Consider the following 17,061-nt stretch of genomic DNA (forward strand, 5'->3'; position numbering starts at 1 on the left):
TGACAACTGTTATTCAACAAGAAGTTTTCCTTTTTTCTCTATGTATTCTCTTATTAGTTAAATTCTGTCAATCTCTGACAATCAGAACAAGTTTAAGACTCAGACCCCCTTTTTAAAAAGCTAGTTTCATAAGACAATATACATCATTTGTTAATTTAGGGAAAATATATTTATTGGATTTTATTTTTATCAACATTACTGTTTAGTACAAAATATTTCTGTTCTCTCAAACCAAGAAAAGCTCAAACCTATTCAAGATCTCCCTACTTAAAATGGAATGATTTTATTTTATAGGAAATCATATTTTAATTTTTTACTAAATCAATTCCACATGACTGAGAAAAGGAAACCTCTATCCAAGGAGTCTGGACGCTTAACAGTACAGATGATGGAACACAGCTCCTGTTCTTTCCCATACAAATACACTGGACCTCTGTGAGGTCACCTCTCTTTCTACCTACCCAGTTTCTATTACTCCTTGGTGTACCTGATTACAGAGAACATCATATCAATGCTCTGGCTCTAAAACTCTAAAGAGTAAGAGAAGTGGAACATTACTGAAAGCATTCCTAGAGCATTCAGACCTACAGGCTCTTCCCTGAACGTTTATACTTGGATTCAAAATATTCTGACCACTGAAACAGCAAATCTGTCTTCAACTCACCTCTTTGCTTCTACTCTGCTCGTGACACAAAATGGATCCTCTTCCACTGGAAAACTGGACAATTTAATCTTATCTTGTTGGAGGATTTTCACCAAAATTAATGAGATGTTCTTATGTGAAGAGGAAACAGCAAATAATTTTGTTGTTAAAATAACAAGAAAACTAGGTTTATTTTTAGAGACACAACTGATTGAAAAAAAATCCTTCTGTACTGAGACAGGGCGTACGTAATCTCACCTTATGGAGAGATTTTAGAAAATTCACTTTAGCTGTGGATTATGTAAATATTTCTGTAAAATACTATTTGGGGAACTTAAGCAATTCATTGTACTAAGCTTTAACTCTAAAACCACCTATATCTTCTAACTAATTTTGGCAAGAAGGCTTCAATGTAAAGTAGATGCTTTAGTTAATTTGGAGTATGATTCTTTCAAATTAATAGCATCCACATACAAAGGAGTAAATCCATCTATTCAATTTATTGACCATCTATCCAATCATAAAAGTTCTATATATGTATACAGCTTTTCATAGCTTAGAAAACACTTTCATATGCAGTACTGAATTTATATGCTGTGATAATTACAAAACACATAATTCTTGCTTTCACTCATTTTCATAGAGGAAAATGAAATAGGTATAAAACAGATAAATATAGGGTAATGATTAGGACAGAACACTTTTTTTGTATTGCGATATAATTGCCACATAAACATTGTATTACTTTCAGGTGTACAACATAATGATTTGATATATGTATATGGACAAAACACTTTTAAAATGAGAGTAGGTCAACAGAATCAATAGAAGAAATCTCAAAAAAATGATTTTGTAGACTCTAATTCCTTAAATTTCCAATTTAGTCCATTTATCCAGATTATTTAGATGAAGAAACTAAAATTCCAGGCAGGCCCATTCCCCTTCCTTTGGGAGTTTCCCAGCACAGGTTTAAATCCTGCCAACTATTAATCCACTCCATATTTACAAAGGCACTTTGATTTCTTAGCCACCCATGCCTAATTTTTCACCATTTGCCACCACTATAATCTTCTGTCACATGGCTCAGTGGTACCTAAGCACACTAACTGTACATAGTAGGTACAAAAGTAAATATTTTTTGATTTGACTAGAAATATTTTGAAGAAGGTAAATGGTCTGAATCTTAAACAGGAAAACAAACACATCAGTTAAAAAAAATCATACGTAAGGCAGAATGGAAAATACCAAGCTATAAGGAAGTCTTTAGCAACAGGTTGCAGGGCTCTGCCCTGCCTTTCATGTTATACTGTTTAATCCACTGACTTTAATGAGGACCCCAATGATACGATGATCAAATTTGCCTGTGACAAAAACCTGAGAGGACAAATTTATTATGGTGAAATGTTAAAAACAGAGTCCAAAAAGGTTCAGACAAGCTGACACCATAGGTCCAAACTAAAATGATCAAGTTTCAGAGAGACAAATGCAAATATCTGTATTTACTGCCCAACTGTAGGGCAGTAGACTTATGCCATTAGAGGTTTTAACTGAATTTAAGCTCACTAAGAGTTTTGATAAACACATAACCCAAATGATAACTGGCTCTGAAGCTAGATTAATATAAGCTTAGATGACAGCTCCACTTCTATGTACTGCTGAGGTCATACCAAAAATATCATATTTAGTTATCTTCATGACTCTTTAAAGCAACTAGATAAAATAGAACACAGGAGAGAGAAATGAGGATATAGAATGTGGATAATAATCATAACAGCATTCGTAAAAATAATAATTATTAATATTTATAGATCACTTATTAATGTCATGCACTGGGCTAAGAGATTACCTCAAGGTTTTTACAAAACACTATAAAGTGGTAATTTTATCTATCCTCATTTTACAGATAAGAAAACTGAGGCTTGGCTATATTAAGTAATTTGACCAAGTTCACCGGTAGTAGATATTAAGGTGAGAATTTGACTTTAGGCAATCTACTTTCAGGTTTTGAACTTCCTGCTACCTAACCACCCACCTATCCAGTTCCTGGGACTCTAATTGTATGCTAGGCACTGAAGCACTGGAACACAAAAGTGGATATGACAAGTAAGAGTCTCTGACCTCAAACTTACATTCCAATGAAAAAGACAGATTTTTTTAAGTAAAAAAAATAATAAAACATTATAATAAGTTCCATGAAGGAAACAAGGTACTATGAGAGAATAATGGAGCAGTGCAAGGGGATATACATTAATAGTTAGAGAAGTGAAGACATTTAAGCAGAAACCAAAGAAAGAGAAAGAGGTGGTTAAGCACAGGAAGACAGAAAAAGAACATATAAGGCAGATGTTTGTCCAAAGGCCTTGGCATCTTTGAGAAGCTAAAGGAAAACCATGAGGCTCAAGTGAATGCAGAAAAGAAAAGTAGATAGGAAGAGTAGATGTTAAGACAATTGGTGATCAGACTATACAGGGCCTGGTAAGCTATGGAAAAGAGTTTGGATTTATATTTCTAAATGCACATGGGAAGACACTCCAAGCTGTTAAATGGAAGAACAACGTGATTCAATTCACATTTGCCTTTGCTAATATGTTGTGTATGGCCTGAGGGGGGACATGACTTCATGAAGCTAATATCGTGGCAAGGAAAAAACAGACAACAAACACAATAAGTGAGCAAGATATGGAGTAAAATAAAGCAGAAAGGGGAAAGAGAGTACTTGGGGAGTGGTGTACAATTTAAAATAAGGTGGTCAGGGATGGGCTCACAGAGGAAATATTAAAGCAATTACTTGAAGGCATTAAGCTAGTGATCCATAAGGCTATCATGGGGAACAGTGTTCCAGGCAAAGGGAATAGCAAGGACAAAGGCCCTGAAGTGGGATTGTATCTGATGTGTTTGAGGAACCGCAAGGAACCCAAGGAAGCCAATGTGGCTAGAGCAGAGTGATGTAGGAGAAAAGTAGGAGATGAGGGGCAGAGAGGTAACAGGAGGGCCAGACTGTGCAGTATCTTGTAGATCAATTGTGGGGACTTTGGCTTTTACCATGACTAAGGTAGGGAACCACTGGTGGTTGCAATCAGAAGAGGGACAAGATTTGTCCTTGCTGTCTGTGAAGGGACTAAAATGGGTTGAAGCACAGAAAAAAGGAAGCCAATTAGGACATTACTGTGATAACACTGGTGAAAATGATAGTACCTTGAGCGAGAGTATAGCAGTGGATATAGCGGAAGAAGATATAGGGATGGCAAGCAAGCATCTGAAAAGATGTTTAATATCATTAATCATTAGCAAAATGCAAATTAAAGCCACAATGAGATATCATTATACACTTACCAGAATGGCAGCATATAAAAAGACTGATCAAACACTTTAAACAAATATAATTGCTGAAATATAAATATCTTTATAAAAGAAGTTATTTTCATCCTGATTTTAAAACTTTCTAGGTAGAACACTCTTTGACATACATCGCAGCAATATTTTTTTGGATTTTTTTTCCTTTTCCTAAAGTAAAGGAAATAAAAGCAAAAATAAACAAATGGGACCTAATTAAACTTAAAAGCTTTTGCACAGCAAAAGAAACCATTGACAAAATGAAAAGACAAGCTACTGAATGGGAGAAAATATTTGCAAATGATATAACCAATATAGGATTAATATCCAACACATATAAACAGCTCATACAACTCAACATAAAAAAAACAGCCTAATTAAAAAATGGGCAGAAAAACTGAATAGACATTTTTCCAAAGAGGAAATGCAGATGGCCAAGAGGCACATGAAAAGATGCTCAACATCACTAATTATCAGGGAAATGCAAATCAAAACTACAATGAGATAACACCTCATACCAGTAAGAATGGCTATAAATGAAAAGTCTACAAATAAGAAATATTGACAAGGATGTGGAGAAAAGGGAACCTTTGTACACTGCTGATGGGCATATAAATTGGTGCAGCCAGTGTGGAAAACAATATGGAAGTTTCTCAAAAAGTTAAAACTAAAACTACCATATGACCCAACAATTCCACTCCTGGGTATGTATCTGAAAGAAACAAAAACACCAATTTGAAAAGGTACATGCACCCCAATGTTCATAGCAGCATTATTTATAATTGCTAAGACATGGAAACAACCTAAGTGTCCATTAACAGATGAATGGATAAAGAAGATGTGGTATATATATGTATGTATATATATATATATATATATATATACATATATATACACATATACATTGTGTGTATATGTGTGTGTATATATATATATGTGTGTATATATATATATATATATATATATATATACACACATATTCACACAATGGAATAAAAAAGAATGAAATCTGATGGACATGGAGGCGTTATGCTAAGTAAAATAAGTCAGACAGAGAAAGACAAATACTGCATGATATTACTTATATGTGGAATCTAAAAAATACAACAAACTAGTGAATATAACATAAAAGAAGCAGACTCACAGATATAGAGAATTAACTAGTGGTTACCAGTGCGGGGGCAATGTAGGGGTGCGGGGGGTGGGAGGTACACACTACTGAATGTAAGACAGGCTCAAGGACGTATTGTACAACATGGGGAATAAAGCCAATATTCTGTAATAGCTGTAAATGGAAAGTAACCTTTTGAATTGTATAAAAATAAAAACTTTAAAAAAACTTTCTGCTTGATATAGCACAACAAAGGTAAACTAGGAGTTAGAGGATCTGTCATCTAGTTTAGGTACTATTACTAATTATTTAAAGTTCATTCTTTAGTTCACTTAGGCATTCATTTACTCATTCATTGAACTATCAGATAAAACTTACGGTAGGCCTTCTCTGAGCTGGATACCAGGGATACACTGATGAATAATATATGGACTCTGACTTCATAGTAGTTTACAGACACTTCTGGCAAATAATAGTTTTCTGGGGCTCAGTGTTTCTATCCTCATCTCTTATGCCTCCTTTTGCCCTCCAGGTGTATATGGAACAGTGTCTTTGCATATTCTGTCCCTTTTGCCTGAATGGCTTTCCCTTCCCACTCTCTCTGTTCCCCTCCAGACTAGGTTGAAATATGAATTTTATGGTAGAATCTTTTTTTAAATAACAGCTTTATTGACATAATTCACATACAACTCTCCCATTAAAGTATATAATTGAATGTGTTTTAGTATATTCAGAGTTGTGCAACCACCACCTTGATCAATTTTAGAACATTTTAACACCCCAAAAGAAACTCCATACCCATTAGCAGTACTCCCCATTTGCCCCCAACCCACTTAGCCCAAGCATCTACTAATCTTTCTGTCTCTATAGATTTGCCTATTCTGGACATTTCATATAAATTATACAATATGTTGTCTTTTGTGACAAGCTTCTTTCACTTAGCATAATGTTTTCAAGGTTCAGCCATGTTGTAGAATGTATCAGTACCTCATTCTTTTTTATTGCCAACATATAGCTGTATAGACATAGATATAGATAATCACATTTTATTTATCCATTTATTAGTTGATAAACATTTGGGTTGTTGCCAGTTTTGGGCTATTATGAATAATGCTGATATGAACACTCATGAACATTTTTTTAAAAATAAATCTATTCATTTATTTTTGGCTGCATTGGGTCTTCGTTGCTGCCTGCGGGCTTTCTCTAGTTGCGCCGAGGAGGGAATACTCTTCGTTGCAGTGTGTGGGCTTCTCATTGCGGTGACTTCTCTTGTTGCAAAGCACAGGATCTAGGCACGCAGTTTTCAGTAGTAGTGGCACACGGGCTCACTGGTTGTGGCTCGCGGGCTCTAGAGCGCAGGCTCAGTAGTTGTGGCACGTGGGCTTAGTTGCTCCACGGCATGTGGGATCTTCCCGGACCAGGGCTTGAACCCATGTCCCCTGCATTGGCAGGTGGATTCTTAACCACTGAGCAACCAGGGATGTACCTCATCAACATGTTTTTGTGTGGACATGTTTCATTTCTCGTGGGTATAGACCTAGTAGTAGAATTGCGGGGTAACTTTTGAGAAACTGTCAGACTATTTTCCAAAGCAGCTGCATAGTTTATAATCCTGCCAGCAGTGTGAGGCTCCAATTTCTCCACATCCTCGTCAACACTTGTTATTATCTATCTTTTTGATTATAGCCATCCTAGCAGGTGTGAAGTAGTATCTCATTTTCGGTTTGATTTGCATTTCTGTGATAGCTAATGATGATGAGCATCTTTTCATGTGCTTATTTGCCATTTGTATATCTTCTTTGGAAAAATATCTATGAAGATTCTTTGCCTGCTTTGGAAATGGTTTACCTTTTTATTATTAAACTGTAAGCCTGCTTTATACATCCTAGTAACAAGTCTCTTATCAGATAGGTAATTTGTAAAAATTTTCTTCCATTCTGTGGGGCTTCTTTCCACTTTCTTGATGATGTCCTTTGAAGCACAGAAGTTTTTAATTTTGATGATATCCAATTTATCTATTTTTTTCTATGGTTGCTTATGCTTTTGGTGTCATATCCAAGAAAACCATTGCCTAGTTCAAGTTCACAAAGATTTATGCCTATGTCTTCTTCTAAGAGTTTTGTAAGCTTAGCTCTTACAGTCAGGTCTTTCTATCTACTTTGAATTAATTTTTATATATAATATAAGGTAGGGGCCCAACTTCATTCTTTTACACGTGGATATCTAGTTTTCCCAGCACCATTTGTTGAAAAACTATTTTTCACCCATTGAATTTTCTTATTTTCCATGTTGAAAACTGATTGACTGTTGTGTAAAATCACTTTGAATTCTCTCCCACCAAACAAAGCTACAGTTCCACTGAGCCTTCATCTTATCACACTCAACTTTATCACCAGACTATAAGAGTTGTATGAGCAATACATATATTTTATTTTTCAATGCAACCCCAGTACCTATTTGTTAGTGACACCTAACAGGTTACCAGTAGCTTTTAGTTAGACAAATGAATGCATTAAAATGAGGTATTAACTCTCAGCTTACTCACAGTCTAATCATTTATGAAATGAAGGGGCCAAACTAAGTCATTAAAGTCTTTTTGGCTGTCAGTACCCACCAAGCTACTGCCCTTTACTATCTGATGTCCTCCCTTTGATCCTTCGTATGAAGCCACTGAAACAAGGGAGTCTAAAGATAAAAATTACCTTCATGAATTTTATTGCTATGTGGTTAGAAAACATCTCCTGAAAAATGCCAAGCTATATTAAGTTACTCTTAACAACCAGCAATGGTTGGGGGAAACGGGGGTGGCGAAAAGTAGCTATAGCAATTACAGTTTTAAAAAATCCATGATTGTGGATCCCTCCTGAAAATACGGATAGAATATAATGATGGATCTGTGGTCATGTTGGCCCCTTCTAAGTTATAGTTGAATGTGAAGCAGAGTAAATAGAGGTGAAAGCCCAGTTGTTCTTAGTGTAAATGTCTTTAGAATGCCTTCTAAAATCTTTCTCATTTTCTCTTCCTACTTTGTTTTTTTTCCTTTTCCTCTACTCTCCTTTTCTTGTTTTTATAACTGGAACAACTCAAGAGTCCTTTGTTCTCTCCTGGCTGATGAAGTAAGTCAAAGGTATCCTAAATTCAGCATTTAGAGATTTCAGGCTCTGCTCAAGAAAAGCCTGCTTGGGCTTCCCTGGTGGTGCAGTGGTTGAAAGTCCGCCTGCCGATGCAGGGGACGCAGGTTCGTGCCCTGGTTCGGGAGGATCCCACATGCCACAGAGTGGCTGGTCCCGTGAGCCATGGCCGCTGAGCCTGCGCGTCCGGAGCCTGTGCTATGCAACGGGAGAGGCCACAACGGTAAGGGGCCTGCATACCGCAAAAAAAAAAAAAAAGAAAAAGAAAAGCTTGCTTATCAGTAAGTCACACTTCTTATATTATGTATTAGTGAGATATATGTGCCATATATCTATATCTATATATATATATATACACATACATACATATATCTGTATATGTACACACACACAAAGATATTTGTCCTTAGATTTTTAAATATATAAATAGATATTTGATTCATCCATTTGCCTAAATCCCCTTTTAGACCAAAACATCTGGCTCTTGATATATAAACCGTTAAACAGCTTCAATCACTGTACACACAGTGGACTTTCAATTACTTAGGGAAGAATCGCTGACCCAGCCCTATTTTTCTATGATAAACTTAAGTGTAGAGACAAGTTGAAAATGACACTCTAAAGTTTCTAATTCAAATTAGGATATGACAATTACCTCTCAGTATGAGATTATCATATTAAGTGAAGTAAGACGGAGAAAGACAACTATCATATGATATCGTTTATATATGGAATCTAAAAAAATGATACAAATCAACTTATTTACAAAACAGAAACAGACTCACAGACATAGAAAACAAATTTATGGTTACCAAAGGGGAAAGCAGGGGAGGGATAAATTAGGAGTTTGGGATTAAAATGTATCTACGACTACATGTACAGATAACCAACAATGACCTACTGTACAGCATATCTTGTAATAACCTATAATGGGAAAGAATCTATATATAACTATATATGTAGTTATATATATATATATAACTGAATCACTTTGCTGCACACCTGAAACTAACACATTGTAAATCAACTATGTTTCAATAAATTTTTTTAAATGAGTGAGTTCAGATTTCTATGCAGATAATTCTGAGCAAGTGAAAGAAGGACCCAAAAGAAAAGGTAGTACTTGCAATGATGGGACAATCTTTCATGTCAAAGAATTCAATAATTCTTTCTCCTCCATCTTCTTAAGATTTCCCTAAAAGTTTTTACCTCCCCCTTTTCCTTGGCTGCCACTCTCTCTAAGACACGAGCATTCCCTTGTACTTTACGGGGGACTTTCAACCACAGTTGACTCATGACTTCTGAAGCCAGGCCAATGCTATTACTTGCATGTTTTATTACCATGGCTGGGGTGGGGGGGGTGCGGCAGTGACAGGGGGTGGAGGGGAAGAAGAGAGAAAGAGAGAGAGGATGAATATGAATGAATATCAGAACTTCAGTTGTAAGCAGAGAGATTCTATACAGAAAAGAATTCTCTATTCTCCACAGGGAATGCCAAAAATTCTCAGGGAAGTCAGAAAGCAGGTCAGAAATAAGGACACTGCTGTTTTCTTGTCTTTCCCCTAAAATCTAAATGTTAGTGTAAGTGATCCACTTAAATACAGATGTTAACACCGAGAAGGGTTAAATTACCTTGACCATCTCTTAAGAATAGTAGCATGAAAATCTAAACATCTTGCAATTTATTAATAGTCATGAGCAGCCTGCAGTTATATCTAGAATCTATGTCTAGGGCAGCCTCTCACACTGTACTCCAATGAAGGTCAGGGGAACATGCCAGGGATATGTGAAATCTCTAAGAGAATTAAAAACTTGTTCTCATTCTGATGATTAAAAAATCAAAATACAAAAAAATATGATCATATTCTAGGTCATCTAGATCCAGAATTGCCACAGCATTTCATTCCATGGCTGGATTTATGAGAGCACCAAGGAAAAACTGAAAGTGAAAGCATTAACTATTAATGCCATTTTTCTCCAAAGGAGTTACCAATATATTCCCAGGGGTCATGGGTTCACACAGATACGAAACTCTGACTGAGGGTATTTAATTCTGCAGGCTTCCTGAAAAGTGACTGCTCTTCCAAAATACTATCTTGGGCAGTTTGCTGTTGACTGAAATCCTTCCAATAGACCTTCATTCTTAATTCAGACTAGGACTTTAATCCTTATTGCAGATTAAATGGTATCTATCTTGTAATTAAATTCAACTGTTTAAAAGGCTAGATGTTTTATTGTTCTACTATTCATCATAATGAAAAGAATAAAACCTAAAATTGATGACAGTAAAATTTCATTCTTATCATAACAGAAGTGTCATTTTTATAAAATCAGAGTGAATGGGAAATTTGGAATGACACTTGAGACTCCATGTAATTTTATTGATTTTATTAATACTTAATTTATAATTAAGAACAGAGAAATATTTCCTATGTTTCTGAAAACATAGGCATTTAGACATAAAGAAAAACTTAGCTTTCACTTATCCAAGCTTCTCATTTCACTGGGAAAGAAAATGAGGCTCTGAGAGGTTAGCTCAGGAAGTTAGCTGAAAAGTCAAATCAAGTCTTTGGACTCACAGTCCACAGGTAAAATATTACCCTGTACACTCTGTGTTTCACCTTCCATTATTAGTCATGTGGAAATCTTCTACAAATCGTTAAAGTAACTGTCAATTCTTTTATTTCTAGAAAACTAATCCTACTTGATTCTGACACTGTTAATAAGATGACATTTTTTGTATGTCATCTGAAAATGATGTTGAAAATCTTAAAATTGTCTCATTACATAGAAAACACTACAAAGGAAATGAAAAACTTATGCAAATATTCCCAAAATATAATATGACTTCTGTGCCTGACTGTAGGACATGCAGCATGTTATAAGTAGGCAATTGCTTGGGATTCTGAACCTTATAGAAGACTTTTTTCTATGGGCAATCTTTTATAACAGAGACGTGGCACTTGAGATACTGAGGTCAGTGATACAAGTATGCTATGGAATCAAAAGACACATGCATTCCTTGAACATCTCCTCCTTCCCCTGCATGCCTATCCCCATTCCTTTGCTCAAGCTGCCATTTTCCAACCTAAATGCCTTCGTCTCCCATCTATGGTGGGCAACATCCTTACCATCCTTCAAGTTTGCCCTCTCTCCTTCTCCTAAATCATCATACCCTTCGGTAGTTTGCTAATGATAGTTATTATGTTCTTTGACATATATTTATTTGCAAACCTGTCTTATATACTCCCTTTTTTAAGAACAGAAGGTTCATTCTAGGCCAGCACAGTGCACGCAATATATGGTTATTGAGTTAAAAAAAAAACGAGTGAAGTTTAGGGCAAAAGGATTCTAAATTTATAACAGTATCTGTTCTCTTCAAAATATGACTTATCACTTTCCTTTGAAAGTACATGTAAATGGCCATATTAAAGTGATCTATGAAGAGAAGGCAGCAACACATGCTTAAGATATTGTTAAGTGGAAAAAGTAAAAACCAAAATTACATCTAGGCTATGCTTACTACTTGAAAATATTATATATGCATATGGACAAAAAGTAGAAGGTAAAACAGAAAATGAAAACAATTTGCTCTGTTGGGTGGTGGAATTATTGGCTTCTGTGAATGTGTCTATGTTTATACAATAAATATTTTTTAAATGTATACATATGTAGTAATTAGTAATATACTGGATATTGGTACTAATATTTATGGACTATAAAAAAAAAAGCATCTGTAGCTGTCCTATGTCAATACCACTCAGTTTGCCGGCCTGCATGGAAACATATTCAAAGAACTGCTGCCACCTGGTAGTCACCAGAATTGCAGACTTGGTAATCAGAGAAGATAACCTGTAAGGTTAGATGGCTGGGTCAACTTTTAAGGTCAAAATAAGCATGCACAAATTTTTTAAGGACCAAAATATGAATCATCCACTGAAATTGAAACACGGCAAAAACTGTATTTCTTTAGGACCAATAGTTGATGAATCTTATGACTTCCTTAAAACACACAAATATTTCTTGACTTCACTTTACAGTTTTATATTCCTATCCAAAGGCACACATTTATTTCTAAATATTTATCCCATAAGGCGTATTATTTCTAAAAGGGCTTGTTTTGTTTCTTATTTGTGCCCTTATCTCTAAATAGCCCTATATTGCTACTTTCATATATATTGTTTCTGTGCATATTTGATTTTTTAAAAAAATATATTATTATGGTGAATAGCATTATCATCTTCGCTGGAAAATCAAATGACTTTTTTGAACATATGAATTTCCATAGTGGTTTTATGAATGAGATATACATATACTGCCACCTAAAACCATGGCCCAAATCATTATTAAAGTTACTAATGCTAAATGCCCCAAGGATCTGCAACTTGGTATTTTTCACTGGATTGATTTGGAACTGTTTCTTTGTTCAAAAAAATCAAACTCAATTTTTTACTGCTATTTTTCTGACCTCACAAACATAATTATAATCTTAAACGGAGAAATTAACTTTATATGGTGTTTTAGAAAAATAATAAGTTGATAACATTTTAAAAAATGGAGATATTTTAAAGTATTTACGTAATCCTATTTGTTCCATTCAAGCATCACACAGCACAAGAACAAAAGAAGCTGATTTATTAGACATATGCCAGGGTGAAGAATTTTCTCAGAATTCTTGGTTAGCTTGTGATAAGAACACAAATTTATCTAAGTATGATGAACAATGCTTTAGGGCATACTTAGGGAAGATGCTATTTAAAAAAAAATAAAAAGCTTTATTGCATCACACACATGGAACCAGATTCTCTGTCTTATGGGCTGTAGCCAGCATGAAGTTCACACTACATTAATTTGCACTTGTCGATATGCTACTTTGCAAGTATTTTTAACGCATGTTCAAATGTGTACTCTGTCTCTTAAACTAGAATATAAACCCCCTAAGGGCAGGACCTTGGTCTTCTAGTTATCACCCCACAGTGCCTAGCGCTCTGGTCTGGGCAGGCCAAGCCCTCTCGAATGGCTGTGGTCTGAGTGAGGAGCAGGGAAACGAATGTGCTAAGCCTCCAGCACTGAAAGACGGTGTGAAGAACACTGGAGAGCAACTCTGTCATCACCAGGACCAAGTGATTACATGTACTAACGGCATGCCCAAGTGGCCCAATCCCAGTCATTTTTTAGAGATAGAAGTGAGACTGCAGGTGGTAGTTGGATAGTTTCTGAAGTCTAGCTCTCAGAAGCCATCCATTATCTCAATATATTCCCCAAAAGCCTTCTGAGGAGAGTATACAGCATTACAGATACATAAGAGAGAACAGAGACGAATGGGATTTTTCTTTAATCTGTAGTTGCTAAATTACGAGTAGAAAAGACAAATATCACTACTAGCCAGTTTAACACATACAGTGAAATACTCCTAGGATGTTTCCAGAATCAAATAAAAGACAATGGACCTCAGAGGTCCATTAGTTGGGTCTTTAGGTAAAGCATATTACTGCTACCGTTTAAAACTAAAAATTTCAGGGAAGAAAGTTCCATGGCCTGTTGTAGCAATCTATTTCAATCTTCTTACTGTCAGAAAGTTATTTCAGGCTGCTGTGATTTCCAGTTGCTGTGATTAAATCTCTTTGTTCTTATTCTTTCCATACTAAAGATTGAGAACAGGTGTTTAACTTTCTCCTTGAAATTATCTGTCAAGTCCTTAAAGATAGTGAAGCAATGCTTTAGTCTTCTCTAAGTAGAAAGGTACAATTCTTCAAGTTTTCTTTATTACTTTTATTTCTCTGGCCTTACGTAGGACTTAACCTTTAGGACGTGTTGGGCTTCCTCTCATATTTACACAAAGCCATACAAAATAGCAGTACTACCCCCAACAATGTAATTCATTCAACTGAACTTAGGAAATAACTCCTGTGTTGATACAGTACACATTTTTTAATGTCAGCATTAAACTGTGGAGTCATACTGCTGTACGTACGAGCAACACTCAAACCTTTTTTTGTGCTCATTTTCTAGCCAAAATTTTCTGATCTATTTCTTTTGTATATGTGCTCTAGCCTTAAATATTTGCTTTGATTACCCCCTTCAGGTAATTTTGAACTTCAACATTTCCTACTCAGTATTAGCCACAACTCCAAAGTTATAACTTACACAATACTGATAAGAAAGTCTTTTTATCTCTGAAAGAAATTGAACCAACCTAAAAATGTTGTAATATAAAACAATTTATTTATGTATATGTGTATTCTCATCCAAGCCAGTTTTTAAGCCATGTGCCACTAATAATAAGATAATAAGACTATAACCAATCATATACTCACCTGCTGATGCCATTAGATGATTAAGAGACCAGGGATCAGGCACGTTGTCTGTATTTCAAAACACTCTAAAACCATTAAGTTATAATTTAAGATTGATAAGTCTTCAATCTCAAAACTCCACACTCTAGCAGGGCAGGGGAAACAAAGTTTTATCTTTATACTCAGGGCAGGGGTTGGCAAGCTTTTTCTCTAAAGGCTCAGATAGTATTTCAGTCATGGTGGGCTATGGGGTCTCTGCCACAACTTCTCAACTCTGCCTTTGTAGCAGGAAAGAAGCCATAGACAATACATCAACAACTGAGTGTCGCTGAGCTCTACTACAACTTTATTTGTAAAAACAGACTGCAGGTCAGATTTGGCCCATACTCTGTAGCTGGCCAGGCTTCTTTTACAGATACAGGACACCTGCGCATGTTAAACATGCACTCATATCTGCATATGTAAGTAGGAGTATATATGTGTGCATTAGTGCATCAAATCTCTATCTGCCTATCCCCATAGCCATGGTGGCTTCATGGGCATGTGATCAGTGTGCTCATACAGGGCCCTGTGTTTAGAAGGGCCCTGAACTTGCAGTTTAATGCTCTGTGGTCAATGTCTTAAGATTCTTAATGATTTTATATTAGAATTTGTGTTTTATAGGTGAAGTCTGATGGTACAATGGAAGCCCCACTCACATCTGTGGTCTTGTCTCTCCACTGACTCATGGCAGCCCTGGGGCACTTCTTGGACACTTGTTACCTTCCAGCTTCCTCTTCCTGGCCCCTGCCTTGGGACCTTGCTGCTCTCCATGTTGGGTGGGACCAGGTCATGGCAGTGTTAGGGGGAGGCATTCGTTCTGCCGTTATCCTTTACCTCTGGCGGGAGCCTGGATGTGAGCCTGGGAAAGGTTGGGTTGAGTGTGTACACCCCTATCGCCTGAGGGTAGGACACAGAGTTGACTATCCCTCCTCCCTCCTGGCAGCACTACAGCACAGTCAACGGACCCAGCGTGGAGCCTCTTCCCACCCTGACCCCTCTACCAAGTGTCTCCCTGTGTGGAGGCTGCAGTCTCTAGAGGCCTGCCCAGCTGACCACCTTGGGAGAAGACTGACTCTCTCCCCTCCCCACCGGGGCATGGTGTATAGGTTCTGTGGCTAGTGACATGGAGAACCTAGAAACCATGGATTCATCTGTACACCCAGTCATGGGGCACCTATGGGGGTCTGCATTCCCCCCAACATGAATATCCCTGTGCTGGAGGGAGTACAACATTAAATAGCAAATAAAAACACCATGACATTCAGAGGGAGGGAGGAAGAGGGAGAAGGGGAGAGGGAGAGAGAGAGAGAGAGGAGAGGCTGCCTGCAGGAGAAAGGAAAACGTTTTGTAATTCAGTACCTTTAACATCACTTTTTTCCTGCTTTTTGAACAAAGGGCCTTGTGTTTTCATTTGGTACTAGGCCCTGATCAAAGATTAGGGGCTGTAAAGAATCATCTTCTGAGACTCATCTACCAAAATGGAAGCTAATAAAGAAAATTCCACTTATGCATCACTCATTTCAGAGTCAGCTAACCTTCATACCATCAGGGTAATAACAGGTTTCCTGCAGCCTTCCTAAATCTTAAATGTAAGGCTCTGAAATTAATTATGTATTTTGGATTTCAGACTAAGGGGCTCCTTTCAGAATATGATGATTGGGGTTGCTGCAAGGTAGCCATTTCCTTCAGACAGTTTGCTACAGGATTAACTCATTTCCTTAGAATGGTGAGGAGGTACCTTATAAATATAAAGCACAATCAAAACATTATGCATGAAATTTATTGATAACAACAAAGAAAATTGAAATGTTTCTAAGATTTCCCTTTATTTCCTATTAAAGAAGGTAATACCATAACATTCTAACATACAAAAACACAGGTTTCCCTGATTTGAATAAACTAACTGTAAAACAAACACTGTAGAGATGGTATTTGAATATGGGTTGGGCATTATAGGATATTAAAGAATTATTAATATTTTTAGGTATGATGATGACAGTGATTGTGAAAAAAATCCTTTGTAGATGCACACTGAAGCATTTCTGGGTAATAACACAATGTCTGAGATCTGCTTTACATACTTCAGTAAAAGCAGAAGAGAGGGAAGACAGAAGAGGAAGAGGAAGAGAAGATGGAGAAGAAAAGGATGACAAAGAAGATGAAGATGACAATGACGGTGAAGATGAAGGAGAGAAAAAATTGTGAGGTAGATGGAATAGGATTGGCAAAATGACGAGCCTAGGTGATGGAGATGTGGGAATTCATTATAATAGTCTCTTTATCTTCATATATGTCTTTAAATTTCCATAATGGAGTGCACGTGTGTGTATAACTGTTGTCTACAAAAAGTTTCTGATAAAAATCAGGGCACAGATTTTTCATTCTCCTTCATACCAAATGTCTTTTTTTTTTTTTTTTTAGTGCGAGAAGCATCCTCTGAGGCTGACAGGAGCTCTCTAAACTGAAGAGATACAAAGGAGTTGATGGGAAGGATAATCTGCC

General features: G+C 36.5%; 1 protein-coding gene across 4 annotated transcripts in view; it reads right to left on the reverse strand.

Annotated features, from left to right (window-relative positions):
• The window catches only part of SDCCAG8 (SHH signaling and ciliogenesis regulator SDCCAG8), a 274,761-nt gene that overhangs the window by 161,000 nt on the left and 96,700 nt on the right, over positions 1 to 17,061 (reverse strand). The window contains exon 13 of one of the 4 annotated variants that reach the window (XM_060090901.1): positions 7,723 to 8,453. The exons of the other annotated variants lie outside the window; for them this stretch is intronic. Within the exon in view, the coding sequence (XP_059946884.1) occupies positions 8,256 to 8,453 (198 nt within the window). The 3' untranslated portion in view covers positions 7,723 to 8,255. Of the gene's footprint in view, positions 1 to 7,722; positions 8,454 to 17,061 lie in introns of those variants that run through there. 4 annotated transcript variants of the gene reach the window in all.

Source organism: Mesoplodon densirostris, chromosome 2 (assembly GCF_025265405.1).
Source record: "Mesoplodon densirostris isolate mMesDen1 chromosome 2, mMesDen1 primary haplotype, whole genome shotgun sequence".
NCBI classification, from domain to species: Eukaryota; Metazoa; Chordata; class Mammalia; order Artiodactyla; family Ziphiidae; genus Mesoplodon; species Mesoplodon densirostris.